This window comes from Temnothorax curvispinosus, unplaced genomic scaffold, assembly GCF_003070985.1.
Source record: "Temnothorax curvispinosus isolate PA1 unplaced genomic scaffold, ASM307098v1 QBEX01010126.1, whole genome shotgun sequence".
NCBI lineage: Eukaryota > Metazoa > Arthropoda > Insecta > Hymenoptera > Formicidae > Temnothorax > Temnothorax curvispinosus.
Genome location: NW_020219906.1, coordinates 471963 through 491481, shown reverse-complemented (window position 1 = coordinate 491481; position 19519 = coordinate 471963). Strand labels below are relative to the sequence as shown.

The window sequence follows — 19519 nt, the reverse complement described above, 5'->3', positions numbered from 1 at the left end:
AATGAAAGTTCGATACGTTGAAGTTGTCCGGCCAACTTCATAGAGGTGTCGTCGCGTCGCTCACCGCCAGGATCGCCAACTGGAGTACTAGCGTTAACTGGAGCCCCACGCTTCTGCCCCCGCGCATGCGCGCGATCGAAACAAATGCTCGCTCCGGCTCCGAGCTCCCGGCTCCGAACGTGCCTCCCTGTACGCGCGCAACTTCATGCACGATGCACGAGTCGGCCGACGGCGCGCGTAGTTGTGCGTGTTGTGGATGCGTGGAAGAATCCCGCTTCTCACGTATTATTTTCTTCGGTTCGTCGAGACAATCGAATCATCATGGTTTACGGCAATAAACACAAGGCCGTTTTGCAAGCTATTATACACGAGGGGGCTTTACACGAAGATAACGGAAAAGATTTGATTATTAGGTTATTTGGTACGTAAGCTTGACTGTGTCGACACGGCACAGAAAATGTAGAGCGCATCAAGTAAAGCAAATCAAATTTTACATTGGCGGTGAATTTCAGATCACAATAATACTGCGAAGGTATTGAGTGAGATAAATGCACAACTACGACCGTTATACATGACCATAAAGTGCATGACGTGCGAAGTTACCGGCCAGCTGTATTGGGTTTTCGCGAGCACGGTGCAAGACAAGAGTGCCAGGTAATACCTACTTAAATGTCGTCAACTGATGTGATATTACTGATATTACGGCTGGCAAAAGCTTCGCGGTAACCACTCGTCGTTTTTCAGCTTCCATCCTGAATTCTCGCAAGCCGAATTGGCTCTCTTGCGCAGCGTATATTCTGAAATTGTTACTTCAAGCAACGGCTATGTATCAAGTACGTTTTGCCTTAACTTGTGTTCGTCGTTGAATCTAAGACTGAGCAAGGCTGAAGCCGATGAGTTCTTACACGAAATGGTCACGAGAAAATGGTTATACTCCAAGGTGTATATATATTTTTATATTTTACAACTTTGACGGTATACTTTTTTACAACTGAATGTTGAAAAGACATGGATTTTTTTTTCAGGATGGTAAATATTATATGGGAGTAAGAAGCATAGCGGAGTTGTTGCAATATTTCAAGGATACCTATGAGAATAATCTTCAAATTTGTACTTTATGCAAGCAGGAACTTTTTTATGTACGTATTTCTGTGAATATATAACGCACGTATCCCATTTTTGATTTCGTTATCTTTGTCTTGCAGAGCGAGAAATGTAGCACGTGTGATGCTGCGACACACGTTTATTGCCTGGAGAACTATGCAAGAAATCATGGCGGTCCAACGGAATGTCCTAATTGTCATCATCCTATACCAGGAAATGATTCCAGTACGTTTCAATCTTTTTAATTTTATCTTTAGTTCTTAAATATTTTAATGATTTTACTATTATGTATATTATAAATGCTCAAATATTAATTTTTTTTTTTTTAATTGTATTACTTACAGGTAATGATGCCAAGGATGTTGAATGCGCACCACAAGTAGAAACAGACGTAGAGATGACACAGTCTAGTCAATCCAAAAGATCAAAACGGAGACATAAGAATTAATTCAAGATGCTACGTTTATGTTGTGACGCAAGAATATTTGGGATAAAACAAATGATGCAAACTGAAGAGTTACAAGTTTATTTTTCTATAAAATTATATTAAATTACTATGTACAATAAAGTTGAATTCAATATAATACTAATAATAATGCTTTATTATGTACATTTACTGTGACTCGCTTCGAATTTTTCTCTTAAATATTTCAGACCAGCCATAATGTTTACTTCATTTATATTTCGTGACAATGATTCTTGCTTGTTTGTGTGACCGACACTGTTGGAAGCGGAAGATGAAACGTCATTTTCACCAGGAAGGGGGATATTCATATCGTCTGTTTGTTTTTGCTGTTCAGGCGTATATATCTCAGACGAGTCATATACATTTCGTAAATACGTGCTGGATAGATGAGTAAACGGTGATGAAACGGTCGTTTGTTCCTGAGAAAAGGTCACAGCGGGAGTTGTTGCCGGTCCTCGTGTACTTTTCGACACGTCGTGGGAGCTGGTATTGGCCGCGTTGTTTCCCGGTAAATTGTTTTTGTCTATCTGACTCGTGCTATCGCGGTCTTGAGCACGGAAAACTGTCTCCGTACCGACAGACACGTTACTGTCTTGACGCGTCTGTAAATTGTTGATGGATTCTTCAATGAATTTCTGAGAGTTACTACAAGTGTCTGCGTTATCTGGCTTTTCGTTTTCTTTACGAATCAACTGCTCATCGTTCTGAGAATAGTTGTAAAATCCACCACTCGTAAAATTATCATAAACTGGCCCAAATTCGTTAATTCTTTGCGCTCTACATTTATCTACCCATTCTTCTTGCGACATTACGCGCCAGTGATTCTTCTTGCCCAGAAGTTCTCCAAAGGCTTTTATCTTATCCTCATCCTCATCCGTTTTTTTTTCCTGGATAGATGCATCCACGACACTTGTGGCTACACGATCAGCCGTCTCCGTAGACTTTTCAGCAGACTCGTCTTTATTTTCCGCAGATTTATTATACATTTCTTGGGCCAACTCCTCCTCCGTAGGCTCCGCTGGCAAGCCCGCTCTGATACGCTGTCTAATTCTCGCTGCCTTCAATCTATTCTGTTCCATTCTCTCCTTCAGTTCCTCGATCTCCTTCCGTTCCCTCTGCTTTCTCTCTGTCTCCTTCCTCAAGTTCGCCAGGTTTTCTTGCTGCTTTATTCTCTCCTCCTCGTCTTGCGAAAACGCGTAGTAACCGACGCCGTGCGCTCGCGCCTCGTCGAACAATATGTCTTGATAATGTATATCAGCTTTGTCCGCAAGCTTTCGCGTTTGTTCTTCCCATTTTCTTCTCATGATTTCTATCTCAGGTTCTTTCTCCTGCACAGAGTATTGCTCCTTGTTTTCCTCTTCTTCCTCTTCACCGAGATGTTTCTTCATTATTTCCTGCTTTATGAAATCATCCTTCTTCCGCATGTGCGGCAGATCCTCCCGCAAACACTTTCTCGTACGGCCAAAACAATCCTGATACTCGACCCACGTTTCCTCCGGCTCCAAGGGATCGTCTTCATTAATCGTCTCATCCACGACGTCTTGGTTGGGTTCGTCCAATTTATTCTCAAAATCGACCAGAAATTTATCGTTATTATTCTTCGATTTCTTCAACCTCTCATACAATCTTGATTTAGCTTCCAACATTAATTTTGACTTTTTGTGGGCGACAATATCCTCCGAGTCCATCCTCGGTCTCTTGGCCTTTTCTTCAGCACGACCGTCTGCAACAGTCTTTTTGCTCTTCTTCTTATTCTTACTCAACAGTGGCAGCGCCGTGACAGGCTCGGTCTTCAACTTGGCCTCGTTTACTTCAGCTTGTTTCCTCAACAGTTCTGCTTTCAGGCCCACCAAGGATGAAAAGTTGACGTTTATCTTTTTCGTCATGTTCATCGTTTTTTGGAGCGTATTCTCAACTTGAATAAATATCTCGGCAAGTAAAGAGAGCACTTTTTGCAAAAGTCCAGAATACAGACCGTCGATATATATATATATATATATATATATATATATATATATTTAATCCACGATTGTTTCCCCTGAAAAACAAGATATTATTAGATCGAATTTACTCACAATCAGAACGACTCATTCGTTTAACGATCTGTCATAATAACACTTACGTGAATTACTTGACGGAAGGCTCAAGACGTATGCTTTACGTATGCACGTGAACAAATTGCGTAAATAAATTTCATAACGTTCCAAATAAGTGGAAACGTGGAACGTTTTTTCGAGACAGTTCGAGATGACAGACGAGGTTATGTTATGTTTTGCAATCTGACCATAAAGGTACAATTTCACGGAGCGAAGAAAAGCCAGCGTTTTACCCCCACTCCATCAATTTTCGTCAAGGTGGCGTTACGGCGTTGCTTAGCTAAAAAGTTCAACACGGTTGAACTTTTAGCGAAGCAACGCCGAACGCCGAAAACACAGAGAGAAATAAGTACACGTGGTGACACAGAAAGAACGAAGTTAAAAAGTTATCAGAAAGAAGTTAAATAATTATAAGTATGGCTGAAGGGATGGATAATTTTACATCGCCAGAAAATACAAACGAAGTTAGTATCTATATATTATACAGTACTAAGCATACTTATAGGTTAGGTTGCTTTTTATTTTTTATTTATTTAAGTAATATAAATTTATTTGTTATATTGTGTTAATTTGTATTTGTTATATTGTAGGAAACTCTATTGTACACCTGTGACATATGTGAAAATGTCATTCATAAAAATGAAGTAGATCTGCATTCTTGCTTTGAGGGATTTAGTCATGTTTATATAAATAACGATTTACATATTTGTAAATTCGCAGAGCCTATGGATCGGCAACGAGGAGTTCGAGGATTTGGATGAGATCATCGCTCGACATGTGAATCCCATGGCCGCTTACGCCTCCGAATTATTGGACTTCAAATACTACAAGCCCAACGTGGAGGGAATCAAAGACAAAGCAGAGGATATACTGAAGGAACAGAAGAAGGAAAATCCTGGTGGAATTCCCTACATCATATCGGCAGCTAAGGTAAGTAAACGCGTAGCTGGTTTACGCACGTAACACCAGCAATTTCCCAAAAATTTTCTTCACTTTTAATTTAAAAATAATTTCATTAATTTTTTTCCCCCCATAGACCTATCCTGGAAAGTTCCTACTCTCGTATATATCTGCCGCGTACTCGCTGTCGCCACGAGTTCGTTACAGTGACATCCGAGGGCTTCAGATTTCGAGCGCAGATGTTCGGTAGGGTGAGCGATCTACTACGCTGGTTCAAGAAACACTTTAGGGATCCCGTCCCTGGACAATCCACTCCGAGTACACCACGCGGCGCGATGACTTCTAGGACACCTTACACTACTACGCCAGGAACAGTTAGCGGTAAGTCTGTCTATATCATCACCGCGAACTGTCAGTCATCATAATTTTTATATGAAAGTAATTCCTGGAATCTTAGTATAGGTCAAAATATATTTTACTAGGAAAAAATATTGTATTTCAAGATAAAATCATTCTACATATATATATATATTCTGTGTTAACAACTACAATTTTTCGCTAAAATGAAATGAAACGCACAAGTAAGAGCACAAGGACTGCAAATGTATTAATTGCTATTATTTCGATCGATATTGTTTCAGGAATGAATCAAGAAGCAATACAGCGAGTTGCACAGAACCTCCCACATCACATGTTGCACTCGCTATCGCAAGTGGCGAATCAGACGCCGCATCACTATCCGCCACACACACCCGGAGCGGCTAGCGCTACCGGCTACGGCGGAGTACACACGTATCCCAACACGCCGTATACGCCGTCTGGCCAAACTCCGTTTATGACCGCGTACCAGACGCCTCATCACACTCCGCATCATGGCCAGCCTACTCCCAGATACGGCCAACAAACCCCTAGCCATCATCAAGGGCCCTTCGTGCACCCGCCGCCGCCCTCGATGACACCCAGCCATCACAGGTCTGCTCAATCGCACAGACCTACACCACCTCTGTCCACTCCTTTCGGCGACCCGACGGATTGGAAGAAGGCCGCCGAGGATTGGGCAGCACGTATAAAAAGCGGTTCGCGAGTCTCGTAAGTGCAATAATAAATATGTATTAAATAACGATTATGTTTTCCTATTAAAAATTATTGATATTTGAAATGTTAATGTTCTTCATTCGATTATCATCAATGTGTTGAATGTGTTTTCAGCGGATCGACGCCCAGGTACGAGGAGTCTAGAAGAACTCCACGTAACTATGACGAGCCGGTCGGCAGAACAACGCCCTCCGGAAGGAGCAGACCTTCGTCTACGCGTACTCCGTCGTACAGATCTCCGCGAGGCACCCCACATACAAATTCTAGTCCACGAAGTATGTCGCTCAGCGGAGACGGTACTCCTCTGTACGACGAGAGCTAACGGGATTGTGCATAGCTGATTATATTTATTAGACAACGTCATATCACGCTATGAATGAATAATAAGAGTGCGCGTACTCTCGACGACGGGGCTTTCATCCTGAGACGTCGATTGCTAGCGAAATTGAACCGATCATTAATCGTTGCAGACATGCAACACGTAGTAAATTCTTCTACTTTTTTGCATGCGAGGTTTCGTTTGCGATCAAGAGAGGGATCGCCGATTGTAAACTACGGTGTTGTAGTGTACGATTGTAAAGTATGGTGTAATTTATTCTTTAACTATTCTTCCTATGTATATAATAAAATTTACGGAAACTTTACGAAGGCCTGAACACGCTCTGCAATCGTCTTGATTCATTTCCTTGCATACTGATGGCATCAATGAAAAGTAATTTATAAAAACTATTTATATCGAATTGTTAAATTTATTGGAATCATTTTTACTATATTGTAATAATTTTCGAAAACGTTTTATTTATTGGTTTATAATGGAAAGACATTAAATACAAGACTTATCAACTTATTGTTAGTTATTTTTTTGCGGGTATGTTGATAGGAAAATATTGAAAAAATGATTGTAACTGAATTATTGCTCAAATATATGTAAATATGTTCTACATTTTTCATTGGTGCCGTCATGCATGTTAATATAGAGAACTGATTCATCTAATTACTTATTGTATCAGCATCGGTACAACCTCTCTTGAATATTTTTTTTTTCGCGATGTACTGTCTATAATAATTGGAATACTCCATTTTTATTATACACAGTTCTTCTTCTTGTCGGTTAAGTAGCGTTAGCTCAGCGTTTAAATGCTACTTTGCATTGCGTGGGCTGGGGGTAATACGCCAGCTTTTCTTCGCTCCATGAAAATGATAGGGGCGATAGCGTTAGCTGTTCTACGCTGGCTTTACAGTGAGGTGGAGTGGGGATAAACGCTGGCGTTTCTTCGCTCGCATGAAATTTCAGCTTAAGATATAACGTAACGCAGATTAGTTCGTAGAGAGTGAGCGCCATAAATTTAAATGATAACAGACGTGTTGAAAATTTCTAGATGGCAAAAAAATAAAAAAAAAATCGCAAACGACTTGTAGAAAAGAGTAAAAGTACGACCTAATAAATTAATCGCCACGTAAATTAATTGGAGTTTGGTGTTTGGTCGCGTTAAGAAAGTCACAAAAAGAATAAACCTCGACTCGATTTATCGTGACATTCGTGACGTCACGTCTACCTCGTGCGAGAGCAAACCGGAGGCGGCCATCTTGCCCCCGGCGCGCGTCTGAACTTTCGAAAGTCACGTGACGCGTTTGAAAGCGAGAGCGAGGTTGCACCACGTTGGAGGACGTCTTCGAAATTTTCTCTTTTTCACGCCCGTCGCGAAACTGCGAAACCCGGCGACATCCTCGAGGCCTCGAGGTCGCGTTAGCCATCTTAATTCGAATTCACGCGTACGTGCAATCCGTATAGCTTCCAAGTCGAGAGATTTGCGCGCACGTAGATCGCTGGAAAAAAAGGGGCTGGAAGGGCCGGGGTGAAGCGAGACTAGCGAGAGGAAGGAAGAAAGGAAGAAGAGAGGACGCATTTCGAAATCTACCGATAGTACATGTAAAAAAAACGTATGTAAAATATCTGTAACGTTTATTAGAAGCGATACCGCAAGTCTACGGCATACATAACGCCAACTATAGATTTTCGGCGCGAGTATATTTCGGAACGCACCGGCCGCGGCACGGCACTCGCGGCTCGCGGCTCGCGGTAGAGGTCCAGACTCCAGAGGTGTCGAGGACGTCCAATGAAAGAATAGGCCGAATAGGCGGAAGAGGAGGAAGTCAAGTCCTCGTGATCGTCGCGACTCGGCACTCGGCACTCGGCAGTTATCGGCGACGGTTATCTATCCGCAAGATCGATTCTCGATTGCCCGGGGATCACTCGTGCCCGTGCCGCATATCGAGGGCGCCCGGCACAGTTCCGCCGTTTCGTTTCCTTGTCGACGTAGCGTCGTTGAGTCCTCGGGGAAAAGAAGAACCTTGGAAGACGCGGAAGCACGCGGGACTACGAAGCCGGGTGGATCGGTGCGCGCGCGCGCGCTCGATTTCCGAGGTAAGTAGAGGGAGGGAGAGAGAGAGAGAGAGAGAGAGAGAGTGAGTTTAGTCGTTGGTCGTTCCTCGTGGTCGACGTAAAATCTCGTAATTTCCAGTGATTCCATCTCAGCCCGTTCGCGACTATCCCTCGCGACGGTAGCCGTGCGCACGCGGTTTCTCGGCAAACCGTAGCGGAGACCAGTTACAGCAACAGTTAGCAGCAGCGGCAAGCCGGCTAAGGGCACCGGTCGGAGCTAAATGGCACCGCGCAGGCAGGCGAAGCAAGCGGCGGCGGAGAGCGTCGTGGCCGCCGCCGCCGCCGACGGCAACGTGACGCCGCCGAAGAAGAGGAAGGTGGTCGCGAAGCAGGCTTCGGACGAGCCGAAGCAGATCAAGGGCAGCCAGGGCAGGACGACTCGGCAAGCGAAGGCGGCGAAGCAGGAGAGCAAGGAGGCTGGCGGGCCGGCTAGTACGACGAACAAGTCACGCGGTAAGCAGAAAAATGCCGCCAGTCCTGCTGCCGCTGCGAAAACCGACACGAGGAGCAAGTCTAAGAAGCAAACCAACAAAGAACCGGAGGACGCGATGGTAGACAACCATGCCGGCGAGGAGGTAGCCGAAAAAAGGACTCGCGGCGGCAAGACCGCGACTGCGGCAAAAAAGGCGGGAACCAAGGCGACCACGGCGAAGCCAAAGGCCAAGACAGCACCGGCTGCTAAAAAGCAAAAGACCCGAGCCACGGATGAAGAAGATGCTGGAGATTCCGGGAAGAATGCCGCTGGTGCGAGTCCTGCGAAGAGGACAACTCGTCGCATGAAAATGGTTGCGGAAAGCGATGCGCAGGCAAAACCTCCTACAAAGGCATCTAGGAAACGCAAGAACGCGGAAGAAGCTATTCTGGAGGCACAAGCCACCAAGGAGGAGGAGGAGGAGGAAGAGGAAGAAGATGAAGATGAAGTAAAGGCGGCCAAAAAACCTCGCAGCAGAGCAAAGAAGGTGGAACCTGATGATGCACGTAAGTTGCATTCTTCTTCTTTTATCTCGTCAGATTTGCCAATGGTGTCTTTGGTGATGGTCACAGATATATTTGCAGAAAACTAGAATGGAAGAATTTTTATTTCAGAAAAGTTTTAATAAATTTTTGATAAATTCCAACAGTATTTCAACGAATTTTTCCAAGGAATTTGTGGCTTTTACCGCATGTTCAGGCATTCTGTATAATTTAGATGTGCACAAAATAATGAACAAATTTACAAAATGTACTGATCGATATATAAAAGTTTTTATTAATGTTTATTGTGAACCAAAGGCTTTCACATGGCTGACGTTAAAAAGTTGTCAATGTTTGGATGCCATTTGCCGTGTATATTTGTTTTAGAAAAATTTCTATTACCTGTACTCGTTGAGCAATCGTGTTACGTATACAACTTTTTGTCATTTGTAGCCATGACGACGTCCATGAGGGGAAGAGCCAAGAAAAATCCGGCAAACAAAGTTGCTAAACCACCGCCAGAGGAGGCAGAAATCAAAAAACAAAATGGCAAGGAACAAAACGCAGCGGTACAAGAAGACACGTCAAAAGCAAAAAATGTGAAAACTGCAAAGAAAGGAACGGCGAAAAAAGCTGCTCCTAGGGAAAAACTTGTTCCTGCGGCAGTCAAGGCCGATGAGCAGCAGGCTCAAGCAGAAGAGGCAGCAGCGATCCCTCAAGTGGTGGATGTCAAAGAAAATGGAGAAGCACACGTCGTGGCAGAGCTCAAACAGAAAAGGAGAAATGCGGGGAAAGCGATTGCAGAAGCAATGAATGGAAAAGTTGAAGCCAAGAAAAGACAGAAGAAAGGACAAGCGGCTGCGACGTCTATTGATGATGAGAAAGAAGCAACAAAGGACGGAACTAATGAAACATCAGATAATGAAAATACCGAGGTGAATGTGGCACCAGAAATAGAAAAGATTGACATCAAAGATGTTGACTCGATCAAAGATGACGACGTCTTACAGAGCGAAGAAAAAGCAACCGATTTTAATGATAGTAAAGCAGACTCGACGAAAAATGATTCAAGCACATCGATTAAAGAAGAGGAAAGATCAGGAACTTTTTTGTGCTTTTAAACAAATACCAAACTGTTACAAAGGATAGAATGGCACAAGCCACAGAGGTTGGAGGGAAATTTAATAATATTTCATATTTGTTCAATAGACGCACACGGAAAAATCGCGCTTATATGGGGGTAGGAAGAAGGAGGGGGGGGGGGTAATCTGATGTTTTAATATATTTATCGAAATACTTGCAGCGTAAACTGTTGAGTCTCAAGTCCCTGATCTATCGCTGTAGTCATGACCTAGGGGGTGATTTTAGTATCGGATCACAGGGAACTTGATGATATTCTTAGGATATTTATTTTTTTTTTACGAGAAAAAAAAAGCAAAGGATTTATACACGAAAGTTTCACACCAGCGTCTGTATTATTGTGTAAGTGCTTGTAATAAGCGTGATAAAGCGTGTTACCGGAAAATGTTTCGAGCAAAACATATTTTTTTAAAGATGTTTTTTATCGAAAATGTTTAATATTGGATTTTCAGCTATATATCGATAACATGTAGTGCCATAAGAAAGTTTTTGATAGGCTTTGTGCGATATTCTTGATTCCTATCTGGGCAGCATCTGCTAAAGTCTTACAAGAGATAAGATCTATTATGTATAAATAGTAAATATTTATATGTATAATAATAATAATTATAATTAATAGTAATATGTTAATATTATTATATATTATAATAAATATTGTTATCGAACAAACTGCTGCCTATGTAGGAGTTGGTACGTTACATATTTTTCTAAAAGGATAAGCGATACTTATAACGCGCGCACACACACACACACACACACACACACATACACATATGTACACATTGTTTCCGTTTCTCTAGTCCCGTAGTTTTACTTCAAACATTTATTCTTCTTAGTAACGATGCAGTTAATCAAAATTGCTTTTAACAAGAAAACTTCGAGTTTGCAGCTTCGGGCTTTTATGAAACAGAGAACCTTTTTGATGTTAAACAAATTTTGTATATTCTTTTTTTTTTTATTACCGTTAGACTCTACGATTATACTTAAAATGTCATTGGGCGCGTAAAAGTCAACAAAGCAGTCTGCTACGCAGTTGACAAACAGCAGCTCGTATATCATTGGGATGCATATACGAAATAACAACTGTACGCTGTATTGGAACTAAAATTAAATACTGGAAAATTGTATGTTTCTACCAACGGACGGATTTTCATCCTCTAATGATACTCTACATTTTGCAGTTAACTATCTGCTGTTGCCTTAAACGCGCCCATTAACTAATCAGAATGTTTGTACTTTTTAAAAAAAGGATTGTACATACGTCCGAATTCTGACCTTTCGCATTTTGTACGATTAAATATTGCAACATTACAAGCGTTCTGTTTAATAACAACCATGTATGTATAATACATTTACTTCCAATCAGCAAGACGTTTAAGAACGTGCGTGTATTTGTGTTTCTGTAATGTTAATATTCCTTACATTATATATATTACTATCCTCCACTATAAAATATTTTCCTTTCTCGTGTGTTGGAATAAATTGATTTTGTCTTTATAAGTATATGTTCTTTTGGGATAAACCCGTGATCGTTGATACTTGTAATAAAACCCCGTACCATGTGAACGTTTAAGTATTCGTATTTTCCCGCCTCCTCGTAACTTGCGTTGGCAACGCGAGTTGTGTTTAATTTCACAAGTCCACATGTTGGCGCGAGGGCGCCGCGGTCGCCGCGCTCAAGTCTTCCGCTTCCACGCCATTCCACGGACAGCAGGAGGCACTGCAGGCAGGACAGTTTGCAGAGGCAGAGACGTCGAAGGTGCGCCAAGCGTGGTATTTACGATCGAAAATATAAAGAAACGAGGATAATTCGCGAGGATGGCGGCAATCAGTCTGTTGAATCCGAAGGCCGAGTTTGCCCGGGCGGCACAGGCTCTGGCGGTAAACATCTCCGCCGCGAAGGGAATTCAAGACGTGATGAAGACCAACTTGGGGCCCAAGGGAACCATGAAGATGTACGTATCCGCGCGTTCACGTGTCGCGATGATCTCGCCGCTTCGCCGAGGCTGCCGTCCGCTCTGCGGTTCCCCGCGTTTATCCCGAAAAAGTATCTCGAAACTCTTTGACTCCGAATGCCCGTGCGCGAGCATGTCCAGCAACCGTGAGAAACGTGGCCGTGGAGCGACGCGCTATTCCGATTTCGCGTCATTCTCCTTATTAGGAAATGACTTACGAATTGCCGGCGAGAAGCGAGAAGAGGCGTTGACGTTACCTTCTTTGATTTATATACTTTAATGATTTGGTTTATAACATCATCATCATGCTAATTTTGAATCATTTGAATCATCAGGCTGGTTTCTGGAGCTGGAGATATAAAGATCACCAAGGACGGCAATGTGCTCCTTCATGAAATGCAGATCCAGCACCCTACGGCATCTCTGATAGCAAGAGCGTCCACCGCTCAGGACGATATGACTGGCGACGGCACAACCAGCACTGTACTGGTCATCGGTGAACTGTTAAAGCAAGCCGATTTGTATATAACGGAGGGGCTGCATCCTAGAGTGCTCGCAGACGGTTTTGACTTGGCTCGCGCCAAGGCATTAGAAATCTTGGACTCGATGAAAATTCCAATCGAGCCTGTCAAAGAGAACCTACTGGATATCGCGAGGACCTCGCTCAGAACAAAACTTCACCATACCATGGCTGACAAATTAACCGAGATCTGCGTGGACGCAGTGCTGGCAATCAGGCAGCAGGGCAAAGAGATCGACTTGCACATGGTCGAATTGATGGAAATGCAGCACAGAACGGCGGACGATACCACTCTGATTCGTGGTATAGTCACTGACCATGGAGCCAGACATCCAGATATGCCGAAAAGATTGGAGAACGCATATATTCTGACCTGTAATGTGAGCCTGGAATACGAGAAAAGCGAGGTATGTGATAATGCTAGATGGCATAAAAAGTTTAACTAATATGTTGCAATTAATAATATTACACATATATTAGACATATAATTTTGTGGATTTCCATTCCATAGGTGAATAGTGGATTCTTCTACAAGTCCGCGGAGGAACGCGAAAAGTTGGTGGCCGCCGAACGTGTGTTTATCGATAATCGCGTGAAAAAGATTATTGAGTTGAAGAAGAAGTTGTGCGACGGAACGGATAAATCGTTCGTCGTGATAAATCAGAAAGGGATCGATCCGTCGTCTCTCGATATGCTCGCGAAGGAGAACATTATTGCTTTGCGCAGAGCCAAGCGCAGAAACATGGAACGTCTGGCGCTCGCGTGTGGTGGCGTAGCCATGAATTCTGTGGATGATCTGAAAGAGGAGCATTTGGGATGGGCCGGCCTCGTGTATGAACACGTTCTGGTAACGTTCTGTACTTGGTTAACAAAAATAAGAGTTGTCACACACAACGGAGAACGCAACTTTTTACAACTTTTAATTTACTTTCAGGGAGAAACTAAATATACCTTTATAGAGGAGTGCAAAAAGCCAAATTCCGTAACTATATTATTGAAGGTAACGCAAATTATTTATGCTGACGCGCACACGCGATACACAAATATTCTTATTAATATATTGATATTCCAGGGTCCTAATAAATTTACATTGGAGCAACTCAAAGATGCTGTGCGTGACGGACTTAGGGCAATAAAGAATGCTATCGACGATCGTGCGGTCGTTCCCGGAGCCGGAGCCTTTGAGGTTGCGGTTAGTCAAGCCCTCCAACGATACAAAGAGCAAGTGAAAGGAAAGCAACGTTTAGGAGTACAGGCCTATGCCGAGGCTTTACTTATCATTCCGAAAACTCTCGGTAAACATAATAATTATTAATTTCTAATTTTTCCTAATACTGTCAACATTATCGTGATTAATCTTTTTTTATTCTTTCGATTTCAGCCGTTAATAGTGGATTTGATCTGCAAGACACGATCGTTAAATTATTTGAGGAACACACCGCTTTAGGAGAACCAGTAGGATTGGATTTATCTACGGGGGAAGCTATAAAACCCGCGGATGTTGGTGTTTATGACAATTATAATGTAAAGAAACAAATTATCAATTCTTGGTAAGATATCGTCGAAAACATGCTGTTAAATATTTGGTGATTTATATGCGCTGCAATAACTTCTATGGATAAATTTTTTTTACTTTCAGCACGATAATCGCCAGTAATCTCCTTCTAGTTGACGAAATAATGAGAGCAGGATTATCTTCACTAAAGGGTTAACATACCGATGCAACTCTTGTGAAATTAAAAGTAAAAGGACCACTAATAATTTTTTTTTTACGAAATCAAATTATATATTGATTATCATTTATTTTGCGTTATATCTGTTAACCAAACACGTCGCTTGATCTCTTGCTTTTAACGTAAATATTTAATAACACGATAATATGAATTTTCACATTGAACTTAATAAAATGATGTTTTCGTAAAAAAGTATTTTATTTACTTACAAAATTTCACAACGTCGAAGTCTAAGCTGAGGAATGTACAAAATATCTTTGAAAGTATAAAAAAAGTCAGATAATGTATAAATAATATGAATGCCACACGTCATATTTTCAAGAAAGAAAAAAATGCTGATGCAAAAAGATACTGATCATGTAAAATAAATCAAAATATACTGGTTTCCTTGCTTTTATGTTAAAGTAGTAAGTTTAAAATATGCTTAAAATGGAGCTCATATACTGGTCGATTTATAAAAATTAAAAATATTTATTTACGGTATGGTACATCATGGTACATATATTTACAAGGTTCTAAAAACTACTACATTTACAATAGTAGGACGCGTGTCAGTCTTATATTTTCACAGAAAAAAATTTACTATTTTCTATTATATTAAAATTAGTATTTTTTATGAAAAAAAAAAAAAAAAAAAAATCTGAAGATTGCAATGTAATGTAATAATTAAATTACATTGTAATGATCTGTATTATTTCTGTACATTCCCGAATGTAGTGCGATTTCATTACTGAAATACGTAATATGATCTCGAACAGAATGTTCGACTACATCTCATAAAATAAAACGCGTAATAGAATATTTAAATAAAATACTTACATAGCACAAAGGAAATATATATCTTACACTTTTGTTTCTTTTTAAGTATTAATTTTTTTGGTTATTTCGAATGACGTGAATATTATGTAATATTGATTGATGCAAATCGGCTAACGTAAGTGTGATTTTATGAAAGGTATTAAAAATAGTTTTATTTGACTATTCAGCACGTCACGATGTAAATCTGTGATGTAATCGTAAGTTTAACAATAATTTAAGACTTTAACAGACAACCCTTTCATATAGAAAAGTATCACATCAAACATATACTCGAGTTGATACATTTTATTTTAAAATTAAAATACGACTCTTTATTGTACTAATCGTTTCGATCGTTCTTCCCTAGGGTACAGCTGTTTAACCATATATCTCCGCTTTCAATATATATACACACGTTATATTTTGTGAAGTGAAATCAGGAGCAAAAAAGACAAGTGATATTAACATTACGGTTTTTCAATCACAACTAAAAAATACTTGTTGTTTTTTTGCTTTTTATCGGCGCAAATCAGTTTTATCACGTACAGAAATTATATAACTGGGGTTTTGTTGCAACTCCACTTACATACTAGTTTTTACAGCGATACGCAACTAATCATTTTTAATGGAAAAATCTTGAATCTCGATATGACACGAAAATGATATCTACCTATATTATATAAATAATTATTGTGATATTAATCCAAGTTTGACAGACTTGCGGCGTACTCGGGATCTTTCCTGACGTCTTTCACTAGTACTTTTGGCTTGATATCAATCAGTGTTGCGAGAGTGAGACAATTTACCCTCATGCTAAGGCCCCCGACCACCATATACGTGCTTAACTCGGCCAGATTAATCGGGCTGCTCGGTATTCCGTAATGCGATAGCGGTTCGTGCTGTATTTCTTCTTCCTCCTCTAATCCCGCGTTTATACTTTGCGCCGCTGGTAAACGCGGCGTAAAAGAGGTCGGCGGATACCTCGGATTCGTAGACTTGCGCGCGACAGCTTTGAATACACGTGGGCTCGATTTCGTGCACAGAACGACCGATTTGGTGGTGGATTTTCTCGCGACAGCCTGACGATCATCGCCGCGATCTCTTTTCGATACTCCCAAAAGATACTGATCATCCTCGTTTTTCATGTCACCAAGTTCGGTATGCCTGGTATGTTTCGTGATCAAGTTCTCTACGACCGACTCGAAGTTTGGGGCATTCTTCGAGTTCGTCGCGGAACTTGCGTACTTCTCGGCACTGTATGCGGGCAATCGTGTCGACGTTCTGAAATATACAGAATTCGGATGTTTGATTAGGTGTCTCCTGATGAAAGCAACGGTATGTATATAATATATATGAGCAAGCACCTACCCTTGTAACTGATCATGCTCTTTCTGTTGCTGCTGCTGCTGCTGTTCCTGCCACTTGTGGGGTAGGTGCGAATGGAACATGTTCTGATGCCTCATCCTATCGTTGTTGGTCTGGCAAAACTCCTGGCACCATTGACAAACCCATCCGGATCGTTGAGTGACAGGCGACAGATTCTCCGTCTGCTTCGCTTGCTCGTTAACGTCCTTTTTTGCGGAATTTGTAGACGAAAATTTTGGCACAGGTATCTCCTTGTATCTAAACGGCAACTTTACGTTGGAAGTGGCTTCCGAACCCTTTAATTCCTTATGCATGAGATTCCAGTGCTGCCTAATGGATGACAGCGAGATGCTGCGAAGATCGCAATAGAAGCAGCCGTAGATTATAGTCGACGCCTCACGACGTTCCTCCCCCGTGCTCTTCAACATCCCGTCGACATCCCGTTTTTGAGGCGTCGACGGTTTGCTTTTTGTCTCGCCGGAGGAGGAGCCAGCCGCCGATGTTAGTTCCTTAAATTTCAACGGCAATGAGGGATGATTTATTTTCCAATGCTCCACCATTTCTGCCTTAAATATACAGCTGTAGGTACAATACAGGCACTTAAGATTGTGCTTTAGAGTGGCGTGTGTTCTCATATGACTCTTCAGGCCAGTATAATTTACGGCTGTGAAATTGCACAATTCGCACCTCTCTAAGTGATTGCTGGTGGAAGCGGTTGCGGAAACGCTAGTAGCAGAGCCGGTGGCCACGTTGTTGCTAGCCGTGTTCTCTGTATTCAATTTTCGCCTTTTGCCCTTTATTGGATAGAGACCGTATTCCTTTTCCCAAAACTCATCGGACAACTTTGCGACCGTCGCATTCGGATTGCGTATAATATTTTCCGGATCGTTCGGGTGCTTCGCGCGGATGTGCTGGCGCAGCAACGGTTCCGAGTTCGAGCTGCGGTCGCAGTAAGGGCACAAGAAGCCGAACAGTTTCAAATGCGAATACTGAACGTGCATCTTGAATCCGCGCTGGCGGTTGAATGTGTGCTGACAGTGCTTGCAGGCAATCGGCTTCTCCAGATTGTCATCAGTCTTCCCGCGAACTGCGCGTAAAATTATACAAAATCATACAATACATACAAATCATTATGGACGGTATAAACACGACTGTAAACAGTTCCGTACGTAATCTCTATACTTACGTTTATCATTTTCAGACATATCCGCGTCGTTGCTCCTGTCTTCGTGCATCTCGTCCTCCTTCATGTCGATTACGAGATCCTCGTTGTCTCGGCTGTCGTCGTCGTCGTCGGTGTCTATGTTGCTTTTATTAGAATCTTCAAGAACGTCATTCTGCAGGTTGGATATCGTAGGTGCAAGATTTACGGTCTTCTTGTCGGCTAGGATTTTTACGGAACTAACATCTGGACTAACGGGTGTCGCTACACTTCTATTGGCAACATTCATGTTATGAGACGACGCCTTGATCATATCGGTTTGCTTCTTCAACAAAGTCATCACCTGCAAATTAAACAGTGTAATATTAATTTATTCTGTTTCATTTTATTAATGTTGATAATAAATGGTAAAAAACATGATAAATGTATCAAGGTTTAATAAATATGTACCCAATACTCAATCGTGTTATCCGGCGAAAGTGGCTCGTATGCTGGATTTTCTCCATTATGACGTTTCCCAAAATGCTGCAGCAATGCTTTACGATTTATCGATAAATATCCGCAAGTCTTACAATGCCATCTAAACAGATACATAATCTCTCTTAATAATAGTATTTAAATAGAACGTGCAGCATCGTGATATCCACGTGCGACATGTTTCTCTGTTCTGCTGCCCAAAGTTGCAAACATAACGTGACGGGATATCCAAAACACACGTTAAAGGTAGCGTAGCGACAAATTCTACTCAATTTCAGCGTGCGTTGCAGATCTTTAACATGTAACACGTAGGCGTACAAGTTTTAATATAGCATATCGCTTACCTCGGATAGTTCAACTCCCTATAAAGATGATCTCTCATATCGTGCTTGTATTTCGTCTTGAAGTGATTACACAGTGTACAGACATACATATTGGCATCCGGTTTGCCATAAGGTCCAAACCTTCCCATGTCAGGATCATTAATGTCACTCAGTTCACCCGCATCTGTTTTTGAGTCTTTAGCCGATTTATTATTGCCGGTGTCGCCTCCTGTCTCTCCGGATAATTTGTCGCACGAGAGCGATCGTTTCGATTTCTCCTTAGATTGCTTATTATTGTCGTCGAGAGACGTCGATTTCCCGGTCGATTTTATTTTAGCTGGCTTTGTCACGATTTCTGCGTCGCTCTTGCGTTTACCTAGAGATACCTTCGGCGAAGCTGCGGACGACGTTTCGCTCGACGTTTCAATATCTTCCTCCAAAAGAATCCCGCGGATATGTCGAACTCGCGGCATGTTTCTCAGCCAAAGTGGCGTCGTATCAAAGGGCTCGTCTTGCCCGCCTTGCTCCACAGCTTCCGTGTTCCGTTTGTTGACACCTTTTATCCTCTGGTATATCATGGTGTAATCGGCATTGGTGTCATATGCGTGCTTGCTATTTATATGCTGCTCGAGAAGTACCTTTCCGTTCGTTTTGAATGAGCACAGAGTGCACTTGTATTGGGAATTCTCGCCGTGAGCCGTGTCAGCATGGTTGACTACATCGGCTTTGTAAACACATTTAAAATCGCACAGCGTACATTTCCAATGATTGCCGTCCGGATCGGGTACCTCCTCCTCGGTCTCTTCCTGGACCGGTTGCTGAACGGTATCTGTGTTTTCAATTTCCCTTACAACTTGTACGAAAGGTCTCTTCCCCGGATGCTTGTCCACGGTAAGATGCCGTTCCACAACGTGCCTAAATGTCATTTTAATACTATCAGAGAGCATAGAAAGTGTACTCGCGCCAACAAGAGGATCTTAAAACATCT

General features: G+C 42.0%; 6 protein-coding genes across 15 annotated transcripts in view; 4 read left to right on the top strand and 2 right to left on the bottom strand.

The window, feature by feature from the left end:
• The first annotated feature begins 241 nt into the window (after positions 1-241).
• LOC112459767 (non-structural maintenance of chromosomes element 1 homolog) lies at positions 242-1690 on the top strand. Its single transcript, XM_025024073.1, has 6 exons — positions 242-421; positions 513-654; positions 745-940; positions 1026-1139; positions 1206-1329; positions 1449-1690. Exons 1-6 carry the CDS (start codon positions 322-324, stop codon positions 1550-1552), a joined length of 780 nt encoding a protein of 259 aa, XP_024879841.1. The 5' UTR covers positions 242-321; the 3' UTR covers positions 1553-1690.
• LOC112459766 (coiled-coil domain-containing protein 174) lies at positions 1686-3782 on the bottom strand. The gene is made up of 2 exons (XM_025024072.1): positions 3693-3782; positions 1686-3608 (listed from the first exon to the last, which is right to left on the bottom strand). The coding sequence occupies exon 2, from the start codon at positions 3460-3462 to the stop codon at positions 1708-1710; it is 1755 nt and encodes a 584-aa protein (XP_024879840.1). The 5' UTR covers positions 3463-3608; positions 3693-3782; the 3' UTR covers positions 1686-1707.
• Positions 3783-4717: 935 nt separating this feature from the next.
• Positions 4718-6317, top strand: LOC112459769 (transcription elongation factor SPT6-like). Its single transcript, XM_025024075.1, has 3 exons — positions 4718-4947; positions 5208-5655; positions 5776-6317. The coding sequence occupies exons 1-3, from the start codon at positions 4806-4808 to the stop codon at positions 5981-5983; spliced, it is 798 nt and encodes a 265-aa protein (XP_024879843.1). The 5' UTR covers positions 4718-4805; the 3' UTR covers positions 5984-6317.
• A 1078-nt stretch (positions 6318-7395) lies between these two features.
• Positions 7396-10604, top strand: LOC112459772 (nucleolar and coiled-body phosphoprotein 1-like). The gene is made up of 4 exons (XM_025024082.1): positions 7396-7602; positions 7675-8086; positions 8184-9082; positions 9512-10604. The coding sequence occupies exons 3-4, from the start codon at positions 8326-8328 to the stop codon at positions 10177-10179; spliced, it is 1425 nt and encodes a 474-aa protein (XP_024879850.1). The 5' UTR covers positions 7396-7602; positions 7675-8086; positions 8184-8325; the 3' UTR covers positions 10180-10604.
• A 1294-nt stretch (positions 10605-11898) lies between these two features.
• LOC112459762 (T-complex protein 1 subunit zeta) lies at positions 11899-14601 on the top strand. Its single transcript, XM_025024064.1, has 7 exons — positions 11899-12153; positions 12489-13080; positions 13185-13520; positions 13608-13673; positions 13746-13968; positions 14055-14223; positions 14313-14601. Exons 1-7 carry the CDS (start codon positions 12017-12019, stop codon positions 14383-14385), a joined length of 1596 nt encoding a protein of 531 aa, XP_024879832.1. The 5' UTR covers positions 11899-12016; the 3' UTR covers positions 14386-14601.
• A 256-nt stretch (positions 14602-14857) lies between these two features.
• Positions 14858-19519, bottom strand: part of LOC112459760 — a 29649-nt gene continuing 24987 nt past the window's right edge. For all 10 annotated transcript variants that reach the window (XM_025024056.1, XM_025024054.1, XM_025024062.1 and 7 more), the window contains 5 exons: positions 18553-19446; positions 18182-18311; positions 17756-18074; positions 16573-17656; positions 14858-16485 (listed from right to left, as the gene is read on the bottom strand). In XM_025024056.1, the coding sequence (XP_024879824.1) occupies positions 15903-16485; positions 16573-17656; positions 17756-18074; positions 18182-18311; positions 18553-19446 (3010 nt within the window). In that variant the 3' untranslated portion in view covers positions 14858-15902. The remainder of the gene's footprint in view (positions 16486-16572; positions 17657-17755; positions 18075-18181; positions 18312-18552; positions 19447-19519) is intronic.